Here is a 12,274-nt window from a genome sequence, read left to right on the forward strand (position 1 = left end):
CCTGCCACTCCCAGAACAAAATCATAGCAGTGCAAGTTTCTGAGAGTCACAGAAGTTCAAGAACTCTGAAAGTCAGTGGACAAATACTGGTTAGATTTTTTTCAACAGCACATGCCAGAATGGGTCCTAGGCACCGTGGAAGCAGAGATAAGTAAGATTTCCTGATCCCCAAAACCTCTCATGCCAAGACTTCCAACTGCTCCTTCTCAATCTCTGCCTTATCCATTTGTGAAACGTATATACTTCCCAAGTTTTTGTCCCTTCTCAAGAGACAAAACCCCCACTGGTGGGTTACTCTACACCTGTGCTCATAAGTTGCCACTGCTGGCTAACATCATATCAGTATTGCCAGATCAGAGCTCTCACCTAATTTCCAAATCAACTTAAGCTCTCCTTGGATATTGTACAGGTAGCTCTCAACATGCTGAAAAAGAACCTGGCAGTTACTTCTCTAAACACCCACTCTTGGGTTTCCTGTACCTCAGGGAACAGCCCCAGCTTACACTGACTTTCTGTGCCAGCAACACAGCAGTCTTTGTTGATGCCACCTCTCTGCATTCAAGACATCTCCACCTCCTCAACCTACTCTTTCGTCTGCCTCTCTCTAGCTTCCTTGTCAGTACTTCAGCTCAGGCCACCATGAACTCACACCTGATGACATGACAGCTTCCTGAGCAGCCTCCCTGCCTCCAGTCTTGCTACCCCTCCATGGACTCATTTTCTAACTTCTCTCAGGGGATCAGGGCACTCTACTGCTTTGTGATTTTCTGATTGCCACACTCTAATCCTGTAAAGATAATCTTGTTTACCTCTCCAGACTGACATCTCACCTTCTTCCCCTGCCCTATTCCATGTTTTAGCTTTGTGGTTTCCTAAAGCCACCAAACTCTCTCTTCCTTCCCCATGTCTGCACCTGCTGACCCTGCAAAGCCTGCAATGTACTCATTGTCCTGTGAGGAACAACTTCCATTCACCCTTTCACACATGCTATGTCACCAGCTCTAGGAAGTGTCACTGGACCCTTCTCCCCCGTGTTGAATTGGGATCTGTGTGTGTTCTAATCCTGTGTTCATGGCCATCATAGCACTGAACAACCTGTCCCACTATGACTGGTTTATTTTGTTTCTCCCACATGAAGAGGGCTCTAGAAGACAGAGAAAAGAATCTTTTCTTTGTTATACAATCAACACCCTCCTGGTAATGGGGATAAAGCCTGGATTCTTGCTCTCATGGAACCTGTAGTACCATGTCAGAGAGATTAATCAAGCAACTACACTAGTAAATGTATAAATGATTACTGGGATAAATGCATAAATGTGTAACTGCTTTAAATGTAACACACACACACACACACACACACAGAGCTATTAAATACTATGAAGGAAGAGAGTAAGGAGTTAAGAGGGCCTATATCTGAGAAATCTGGGACAGTATCATCCTAGGAATTCATGGTTGGATTGATCCTTGAAGGATGAGCTGGGGAAGAGTGTGTGCATGTGTGTATCTGGTTGAGATAGAGGAGGATTTCAGGCACATGTAGTGTGTGTGTGACACAGAGAGAGGGAGAGGAGAGGGGAGAGGGAGAGGGAGAGATGTATGTGTGCACATACACACACAAACACAGAGGAAGAGACAGACACTGAAAGAAGAGGATGTGGCTGAGACAAAACAAGAGATGATCAGATGGGCCAGTGCCTACCAGGCCATATGAAGAATTTTGACATTTATGTTAATAAGGATTAGAAGTTACTAAAGGATTTTAATAGGGAAAAAAGGTTGACCAGGAGGAGTGGTGGAAGCCTGTGACCAAATGCACATATTGAAGCTATCACTTGCTTTCAGTGTGAAGAACAGACTGGAGAGAAAACACATGTAGGGAGACTAGTCTGAAAGTTATCACAGTGGGCTGGGCATAAGATTATGGTGGCTCAGACTAAGTCATGGCACAGGGCCAGAGGGAGATACACAAATTCCAGAGAGATTCAGGAGGTAAAATCCACACAATTTAGTGATGGACAAGCTATTGCTATGGAAGCATAAACTGGCTAAATTGCTATATGTAAAAGATCCTTAGAAAATTCAGATGCTCTAGATCCAGGGTCAGCAAACTATGGCTCTTGGGCCTAATCCAACTGACCACCTGCTTTTCTTTTTTAAATAAAGTTTTATTGTTTTGTTTATGTTTTGCTTACAGCTACTTTTTGCTTCAATAGCAGAAATCAGAAGTTGCCATAAAGACTGGCCCACAAAGCCTGAAATGTTTATTATTTATCCCTTTGCAGAAAAGGTTTGGCAACCGTTGCTCTAGAATCATAGGGTACCAGCCCATTCTATAGTTCAGTCATTATCATCAGCCCCAAAGAGGAACTCATAACAGAATAAGAGCTGAGCCCAGATTCACATAGAGGCTGAGCTGATGGTTTAAGGTGTCCCCTACCTGTGGGCCTATTATGTGAAGATGATTTCTGTGGACTTGCTGTGGAAGAGTTCACTGTTCCAAGCTGTAAGCTGCAGCTGAGCAATGGCCCCAATCCTTCACTGGCTACCCACAGAAATCCTGGATGTCTTTGGCATAGTCTTCCTACTTTGTCTGCCAGCATTAAAGGGCTGACATAGCAATTAAACTTATTAAGCAGCCTGACCTCATGTGGTGAAGAATTTTAAACACCAGATGGACAGGCTTATTAAGGGAGTGTCTGGAAGTTCTTGTGCATCTACCATAGGAAGATGCTTGTGTGTTCTTCCTGGAATAAAATACAGCTTCCTAGCAAAATGCAAGGGTATGGCTTTCAATTCCGTTTTCCCCTTTCCAGTGCTTCATTCAAAGAAAACATTAAATAAAATCCTCTCCACCTCTATTAAGCATTTATGTCAAACACACACAAGCACATGCTTGAGCACAAACTCTAGGGAATGCAATGCTAAGAGAGAAGTTAACACTTTTAGAATTGATCATTTTCTTGAGAAATACAAAAGCAGCAAAGCAGCTGCCACTGCCTATTTCTCTAACCTCCACCCACCCTGGGAATTGCTGCTCAGAAATAATGAATGCTCTTGGCATGGAGAGTCTGTCACTTAGACAAATTAGGCAGATTTCCAGGAATGGGCCCTTTAATGTTTTTTGGGCTGTTTTTTCTCACTGACAATTGTCAATTGGATGATAATCCCTACCTTGTCACAGGCCCATTTATCATGTGAATGCTCAGCATACTTGGTGACGATGTATTCCAATTTCTCAGGCAAGGAAAAACTGTGAAATGAGAGGAAAAAAATTTACAACCTCCCCAAGCACTTTATGGTAGAAGATAGGCAGAATTAGCAATCATCTGGTAGAACTTGGATGTGATCAACCAGATAGTCTCAAAGCTGAAGTGACTCTATACTCTGAGCTACATCACTGAGCAGAAGGAGAGGCGTGCCAGGATTAGGCCAAATACACACCCTTGTTTAATCACAAGATTTCTCTGTAGAAGTCTCTGGCTGCACAGGTGGCCACCTCCAGCTGCTCTGGGTTCTCCTGGCTCCCAAAGAACCATTGGGTGTCCAGGTTAGACAGTGAGAATCTGGGAATGGCAGAAATGCATAGCTAGAGGACCATACATTACAAAGAAAGTGGTTATCTACCTTTCTGGGTTCAGTGACTCATCACCCTTAGACTTTTGGAAGTATAGTAGACGCCTATCATTTCTGTTTCCCAAGCAGCTCTTGTCCCTTCTGTTGGTGACATCACCTCAGTGTCCCTTTGCTTTGTGTAGTTTTCTGGCACTACATGCAGTGTTATGAGAACTGCCATCCAGGACAGGCACATGACTAGGCAAATCACACTCACTCTCCCCAGAATTTGAATCTTGAGTTGAATGAGACAAGGGCAGCAAACTCTTCAAGGTGATTCATGCAATGGGGATAGTCAAAGGTTGTCCATTTGGTCTCTGTGACCTGATGGTAGACCTTGCTAGGGCCTTAGTCAGCCTTCCACTAGGTTTTGATAATAACCCAGTATCTTGGTAATAAGGTCTTTTATTTTAGCCAGAGTCAGTCTCCATTCTTCACATTGAAGAATCATGGATGTCCGAGGTATATGTGAATGAATCAAAATATTATGGATCCGCTCGTTATTAGCACACAATTGCTAGAGTATGATGCTATTTTATAAAGTTTATGAAAACATGCAAGTTATTATACCACTTGCTTTATCATCCTTTGGCAGCTTACATTTTCAAAGGGCAAAGTTCTCTAAAACCAACACCTATCTCTTTTCACGCTGGCCTGAAGTTTTACCATATCCTTTACCTCTTCCTTGCAGTGACCAATGCTTTTCCCCATCATCCCCTCAGCTCAAGGTTCTGTCTGATGGAATGTGTACTTAATTTTCCCAAAGATGTATTTTATGTTATCAAAGATGACAGTCCTCTGGGAAGGGTTCAGGTTCTCATTTGAAAACTACTGCCACAAACACAAATCCCAAGGGCTCATTTAGGACAAATCTTATTTTCCCTGCTCATGTTGAAGCTGTTTTGGAGTTCTCCATTTTCAATACACCTGCAGATGAAGACAGTATGCCCCACAACACATATCTTAACTAGGGAGGAAGTGTAACAAACCAAAATTGAGAATATTTTGCCCAAAAGATAAACACATCTCCTTAGCCTAATGCACATTAGTGAATAATTCTGAAACAAATTAAATGCTGCTTTTGCAGGGTCACCCCAAAGTTCTAGCATCCCTTGATGTGGAAAAGAACAAGTTCAACCTCTCAAATGAGGACCCCAACTGTTCTGCCATCACACCTGAGGCCTTATCAGAGCTCAGCTGAGTTTTATTTATGTTGTTTTGACGTGTAAAGCTATTAAAACTTTAGAGGCCTAATTCACAGAGAGTAAAGATTTTGTCAAAAAACTCATTAATAAATTAATTGCATCATTTGTCAGGGTGCTTTTCTCCATGCCTCGGGTGACATTTATTTATGGGTGCATCTATCTCTTCTAATAAACCAACTCTGCCCCCCCACAAAAACGCCCAGGATATAAGTAATATGGTATTTAATCAGATATGGATGGATTAAATCTTGTGCCTGATGTGACTGGCAGCATCAAGGGAAATGATAAGCAGTGTTGGCAGGAGGGAAAGAGGGGACACTGAAATCTCTTGCTATATTCTAAAAGAAAAACACTGGCTATTGGACAAAATATAGGACCAGTGTAGAGAGGACTCTGGACTTACTTCATTGTGTTGATAGGTTTGGGGTCAAAGTTGCCATCTGCATCCACCGAAACTTGTTTCTCCAATGTGGCTGTGATTCTGGTATCTAGATAATCTGGTGGCAAGGCCCCAGCAATAGCACTGAGACAAGGCAGGGCCATTCGGAAAAGATCTGGGTCATATTTCTGTAAGGAAAAACAGACACCACCTTAGCAGAGAAACTAGCAGGCAGAACCATTCACTTACCAAGGAAAATGAAAACAAATTGCATGCATTTGTCCAGGTGAACCAAAATACAGAACCCCTGCAGTGCTTTCTGGTGGAAAGTGAAGTATATTTGGAAGACTTGATGGCCATCTCTAAAGTCCTGAAGCTACAATTTGCTTTAAATTGAAAAATCAAAGGTTTAAATTAGTATCTCCCAAATAGTAAATTTGAGAATATTTAAGCTGGGTGTGGTGGTGTACACCTGTACTCTCAGATACTTGAGAGGCCAAGGCAGTAGGAGGATCTCAGTTCCAGGCCAGTCTTGCCAAAAAAAAAAAAAAAAAAAAAAAAAGTCTTGGGGTGTATCTTGGTAGTAGAACACCCCTGGGTTTAACTTCTTGTCCAAAAAACAAAATAAAATAGAACAAATCCCAAGAATATCTAAAGGTTAACACAGCTCTCAGTAGGACAGAAAAGGCTATAAACTTGTTCAAGAATGGTTATAGAAACTGTCCCAATATAAGACAGGAGAGGGCACAGTCAGCTTTGCCAGGCTCTGTAGCAGCTGATATGGGTCATATGTGAATATCTTCAGCAGTCCACTCAATACCAAATCCATTCTCTCCTGAACCCAGTCATGAATGAATTCCTATGAAATAACATGGAGTTAGAAGTGGATTTTGATTTGTTCATACATGACCAAAGGAATCCAGGAGTAAATAAAATTAATTTACATGCAGGTGGACAAGCTATTTATGAGATCTAGACTTCTCTAAGAAAACCAGACCTACTCATTTTCTACCTTTAAAGTGGGTGACCTCACAAATTTAAGTACACTGGGAAATGGAGCAAGGTCTGAGAATCCTCTGTATTTTAATCAGACTGACCCAGAGTCTGAGTTCTCACACGACTTCCTCTTCTCATGAGGAGGAATACCTTCAGATCTCCTGAATATCCCATGGCCCAAGACAAGGACTATATCAGGACTTTTCCTTTTTGACTTGCTCTTGGTGAAGACTGTCTGTCAGGAGCCATAGCAGGTCAGGAGGGAAAGACTGGGAGGTAAGTCATCAAGATGGGAACTAATATATATGCATGTATTTTTTTTTTTGTTGTTGTTGTTGTTTGTTTCTTTTTTGGTGATTTACTCTAGTGGTTGCTCTCCCTTCTGTTAGCTTTGTGAGACTGGCCAGTATTTTGACCTCTTAGACTTTTTTCCACCCTGTAAAATGAGAATTGTGGTAGTTCCTGTTTCAGAAAGTTGGGGTAAGGATGAACATGGAATATTTGTGAAGTACTTAGCACAATTCTGAGCCTAAGGTAAAGTTAAATAGGTAGTAGTTATTATTATTCCTATGTGCCTGGGTCAATGAGGTCTTCTCTTTTGTTCAGGAAGCACTGCCATTACCTTGTGGGAGAGGGAGTCAAAAATCCCCCAGAAGAGCTTCTCTGTGAGGTGCAGTTCTTCCTCCACAGCCAGCCCGTAGCTCCCCCATCCTGAAGGCAGACAGTAATACTTCCAGCACTGCTCATAGTGATTCGTCAGAAGCTGGGAGGTTGAGAACAGGATTGCACCAGTAGGGTGGGGTAGAGCAAATCCACAGGCATCAAAAACATGCAGGGGAGAATAAAATGGTATGCAGAGATCACGAGAATGAAACCAACATTGGAAACAGCGTGGCTGTCTACAAAGAAGCCCCTGAAATCCCACTGGGAAGAGTCTGCTCTCGTGCCTAATGAGCTCTAGCCTGAGCCAATCTGCCTGATTCATTCTCTTGCCTCCTAATGTGCTCCTAGCGGTTACTAGTAAAGGGAAAGGAACTGTTTCCACTTCAAATGAGAAAACACTGCCTTCTGAAAACAGTTACTGTGCTTTTCCAGCCAGTCAGGTTTGGTAAGAGATTCTCAAGACCTTTGCTTATAATTCTGGAAGAACCTGGGGGATGCTGGTATGGGGAGAGGATGGTAGGCAGAAATTTGTAGGTCTAAAAATTTCCTCTGCATTCATTCCTACTGGTGGTTTCCTTGCCTTTCTCCAGCCCCCCAGTGGCCCAGTGATGCTATTGCACTTTCACATCTGGCCAGTAGTGGGCAGAACACTGGTACTGGCTCCTTCCCAGCAGATGGGAACCACGTCCCCTAAGAATCCCCCTCCCCACACCTCTTAGAAGCTAACATCCAGCTGCTAACAGAGGCCTGGAGAGGGAACAATGCCCAGTAAAGCTGTGCCAACCATGGTTTTCAGTTAAAATACTTTTTGAGATTAAAACAGGTACTGTTAGGGTTAAAGAATTAGCTTCAGAGGACTGTGGAATCTCTGTGGTCATACAAACTGTAAGCCTGGCATGGATTCAGGATTGAAATAAAAAATTCTGGGAATTCTGGTTATCCCAATAAAATGCTTCCTGAAATTCTTGCTTAGACTATTTCTGAAAAGAAGGAAAAGTTCCATTAAGGTCATTATGCAGGGTTTTCAGGTGTGGCTGGTCACTGCTGACACTTTGGACATACAAGTATGGCAGAGTCTCAGAATGAAAGACAAAAACATTGCTCTCCTGCGTGATGGCTGATTCTGGTACCACTCAGGCCCAGATGCTCCCAGTGCTGTGATAAAATACTTACAGAAAATCAAGAATGGGCCAACGAATAAGAAGAGGGCTCTGGGTTTTTTCATTAATAAATAAATAGAAAAAAAAAGTAAATAAAAAGAGCATTTGTTACTAAAGAAAAAAGGCACAAAACAAATATGCAAAAGGGACATTTCAGTTCCTTCAAATTGAAAAGACACAGGACCGTTAAGCTTTTTGAGAATGAAAATATTCTGAAAACCTAACTAGGGTAGGAAAGCCCAAAATCCAAGTCCCCTTACCAACCATGCTAAAAAATAAGTAGCCAGCAATTAAAGAAAATTGGAGCAGTTAATGAACATAACAAACTTACTCTCTTGATCCTGGACATTCAAGAAAGGCGTTTGATTTTGTGGATTGCATCCTATTAGCTAACCAGAAACTTGAAGAAGTAAAACCCAATTTTTTAAACTCCCCCAATTGTGAAGACATCACGTCACATGAGAAAAACTTCCTGAGCCATGGACTGCACTTAGAGATGTTTACCTTAAGAGGCATTTTGCAGTATTCATTGAGCTGAGGCACATCAAACACCAGCCGCCGCAGGAGCTGCTGCAGCATGGAAGGCCTCAGGTGACTACAGCAAGGAGTAAGAAAACAGAAAGACAGCACAAAGGAAATAAATCAGGGAGGAGGGAATGGAAGCAGCATCAGGGCTAAGACTCAAAATAATCAGCCCCTAAACACAAGATCTTGGGTAAAGAACAGTGGATGACAATGCACTTTAAAAACTGGGTATGGTTAACATTCAGAAAGAGGGACTTGTGCTAATGAATTGGGATACCCAAGGTTAAATTTCAGCCTCCATGTGACAGGTGTTCTAGATCTATTCAGTGACCATGAGCAAAGAACCTAACAGAAGGAAGGCACAGCTGATCTCACAGCCCTTTGAATTCTGCAAGGGGAGAAGCCAGGGCTGACCAGCTGCACAGGTGGAATCTGAGGCCATCTACTGGCGTGACTTGAAAGGGACTTAAGGCCTCCAGGTTACAAATTGATCCAGGCAATTTGAGGCTTTGTTCTCAAAACAACTCCTTAAAAGGCAAATGGCAATTAATTAAAGAATAATATATCAAATTATAGAATTCCTGGCTGTGGTCCTCGGGACCAGTAAATTCTGAGATAGGGAAAGGAGAAATGAGCGGAACTGATTAGCTTTTACTTTTAGGTTGCTGATACTTCTTAAAATGGAGTGAAATCTATGGATTTTTCCAGAAAAGGTGCATGTGTGCATGTGCACATACACAAATAAATTTGCTTATGTGAGTTCAATTCATGAGTCCCTGAATTCCTTCCTGTGATACCTAAGGAGCTATGGAGACAGGGCTAATAACTAATGTTAAGGGAATATCATGAGGGAAGGAATCTTTGAAGTACCTATAACAAGGAGGATAGAGGTAGGTGGAAAACAAATTGCCTTTGGTTCCCCACCTCTCCTAGAGCTAGCCCTGCCATCAATGCCCTGGGATGAGAATACTCTCCTCTAACTAGGTAGCCCATCTCTAGTGATTATAAGGTAAAATTACTCTGTTTCACATTATTATTCAAATAATGAGCAATTAGCATCTAGGACTGACTAATTTGAATAAAATATATCTGTAGCCCTACTGATTCCCAACTTACTAAAAATAAACAATAAAATCCGGTCAAGTATCAATCTGTCTGCTCCATCTAGAGCTCAGGTGGGAATAAGAGCAGTGTGCCAGACCCTAAGAGTAAGTAAGAATAGGGTGGTTAGCTGGATTTTTTTGTTTGATGCAAACAAAAATTTTTCCCCAAATCTGGTTTCTTTGAAAATATTTGCATGTCAGAGGAGCCACAGAAACATTGCGCTGTAACTAAGAACCAGCAGTGCTTGGAAGCAGGGCTCCTTGGTTGATGAGGATCCTAAGGCACCTGCTGAGCTCACATCTAGCAAAAAGTAGAAGCTCCCCATGCAGTTGCCAGCTGATGACAGAATTGATGCTGACAGGAGTATTTCTTCTTGTGAAAACTCATTATTTAGTCCCTTTGCCACCATAAATGAGGAATGGGCCATTATTCTTCCTTTTGAAAAGGCAAAGTGAAACACCTAGTATCCTATGATTCCTAGAAGTATATCAGTGTGTCTACCAAGCTTTGTGTCTCTTGCAAGACCAAAAATGTTGCAATTAACTCAATTCTATATCAGTTACTATGGTAATCTTGGAATGGATGAGATAATCAGAGTAGAGGATCTGATTTTAGAAGGGGATCTCAGGGAGAAACCCCCTTTTGAAGCTTGGTCCTCCTTCCCATCCTCTGCTCCACACCCAAGAAAATAGTACTGTGCAGCAATCTAGTTCATCCCCAGAGATAGCTAAAGACTGTGGGCTTTAGAAGATACAAAGTCAATAGATATAGGTTAATCTTAACAAAGCATCTTAAATGTAGGGACCATTGTTATATTTGAAACATGTGAGACTACCCTTCTGAAAAAAAATTTAACTTTATTTTTAGGGCAGTTTAAGATTTGCAGAAACATTGAGAGGAAGATACAGAGAGTGCCTACATCCCCCCTCCCCCACAAGCATAGCCTCCTCCATTATTAGCACCCCACAAGCATGGGACATTTGTTACAGTTGATGAACCTATGTTGACAGGTCACCATTGTCCAAGCCTGTAGTTTGTTTTGGGATGAATGTTTGGTATTGAAAATTCTGTAGGTTTGGACAAAAGTAAAATGACGTATCTCTATCACCTTAGTATTGCACAGAGTATTTTCCCTATCCTAAAACTCCTCTGTGCTCAGTCTACTCATCCCTCTTTCCTACAACTCCTGGAAACTACTGATATCTTCAGTATCTCCATAGTTTTTTTTTTTTTTCCCCTTCCAGAATGTCATCATATAGTTGGAATCCTATGGTATGTAGCCTTTTCAGATTGACTTCTTTCACTTAAGTAATATGCAATAAGACTTGATCCTTCATTTCTAGTAATTATAGGGTAAAATTTACTCAATATTTTACATTATCATTCAGATAATGAGCAATTATCACCTAAGATCAAATAATTTCCAATTATATGCATTATTACAGTTTATTTATCCATTCACCTATTCAAGGACTTCTTGGTTGCTTCCCAGTTCTGACAATTGTGAATAAAACTGCTATGAATATCCATGTACAGGTTTTTGTATGACAGAAATTTTCATCTTTGAGTAAATACCAAGAAGCGTGATGACTGAATTATATTCTAAGAAACTGCTAAAATACCTTCCAAGAAGCTGCACCATTTTGTACTCCCATCAGTAATGGATGAGAGTCCCACTTGCTCCATCATCTCCCCAGCAAATATGTTGCCCATGTTTGGAATTTGGGCCATTCTAACAGGTGTATTATGGTATTTCATTGAGATTGTCTTAGTTGATGTCCTAAAAGAACTGAGGAGTTGTTTTTCCTAGGTAGCCCCAGACTCTAATGGACAGTCGTCTCTCCTGTGATTAGGAAACAACTCATTCAACAAGAATCAGGACTATGCTGTGCTGATCCCTAAGGGGAAAGCCAGTTGATCTTCTCTTCAGGGAAATAGATTCTCAACCTTGGCTGAATACTGGAATCACTTGGGGAGTTTAGGAAACTAGAATCCCAGATTCCATCCCTAAAGATTTTGATTTTGGGGGGCTGGATATGGCTTGGGCACTAGGATATTTATTTGGCAACTATTATGGCTTGGATATGAGGGGGGGGGCAAAAGCTCACATGTGAGACAACTCAAGAAAGTTCAGAAGAGAAATGACTGGGTTGTGAGAGCCATAACCTAATCAGTGAATTATCCCTGATGGGATTAACTGGGCGGTAACTGGAGGCAGGTGGGGTGTGGCTAATTGGGGGCTTGGCAATGGGGTATATATTTTGTATCTGGAGAGTGGAGTCTCTGTTTCCTGATCATCATGATGTGAGTGGCTTCCTTCCACCACCCTCTCCCGCCATGATGTTCAGCCTCACCTCGAGCCCTGAAGAATGGAGCTGGCCTTCTATGAACTAAGACCTCTGAAATCACAAGCCCTCAAATAAACTAATTCCTCTACAGTTGTTCTGGTCGGATCTTTTAGTCACAACAGTGAAATAGCTGACTAAAACAGTAACCCACCAGGTGACTGTGATATGCAGCTGAGGAGGAAAAAACAGATGGTGGCCCTAGGCCATGATGCTGAGACCTACTGTTGAAAGGGCTCCTTTTTCTTTACTCCTACCAGACTCAGTGTAGATTCCTGAAAGCCC

General features: G+C 41.8%; 1 protein-coding gene across 1 annotated transcript in view; it reads right to left on the bottom strand.

The window, feature by feature from the left end:
* The window catches only part of RYR3 (ryanodine receptor 3), a 506,360-nt gene that overhangs the window by 103,153 nt on the left and 390,933 nt on the right, over positions 1-12,274 (bottom strand). The window contains 4 exon segments of the mRNA XM_079126345.1: positions 3,172-3,250; positions 5,221-5,384; positions 6,815-6,955; positions 8,520-8,610. Of these exon segments, the coding sequence (XP_078982471.1) occupies positions 3,172-3,250; positions 5,221-5,384; positions 6,815-6,955; positions 8,520-8,610 (475 nt within the window).

This window comes from Sciurus vulgaris (assembly GCF_902686455.1).
Source record: "Sciurus vulgaris genome assembly, chromosome: 2".
Classification (NCBI taxonomy): domain Eukaryota; kingdom Metazoa; phylum Chordata; class Mammalia; order Rodentia; family Sciuridae; genus Sciurus; species Sciurus vulgaris.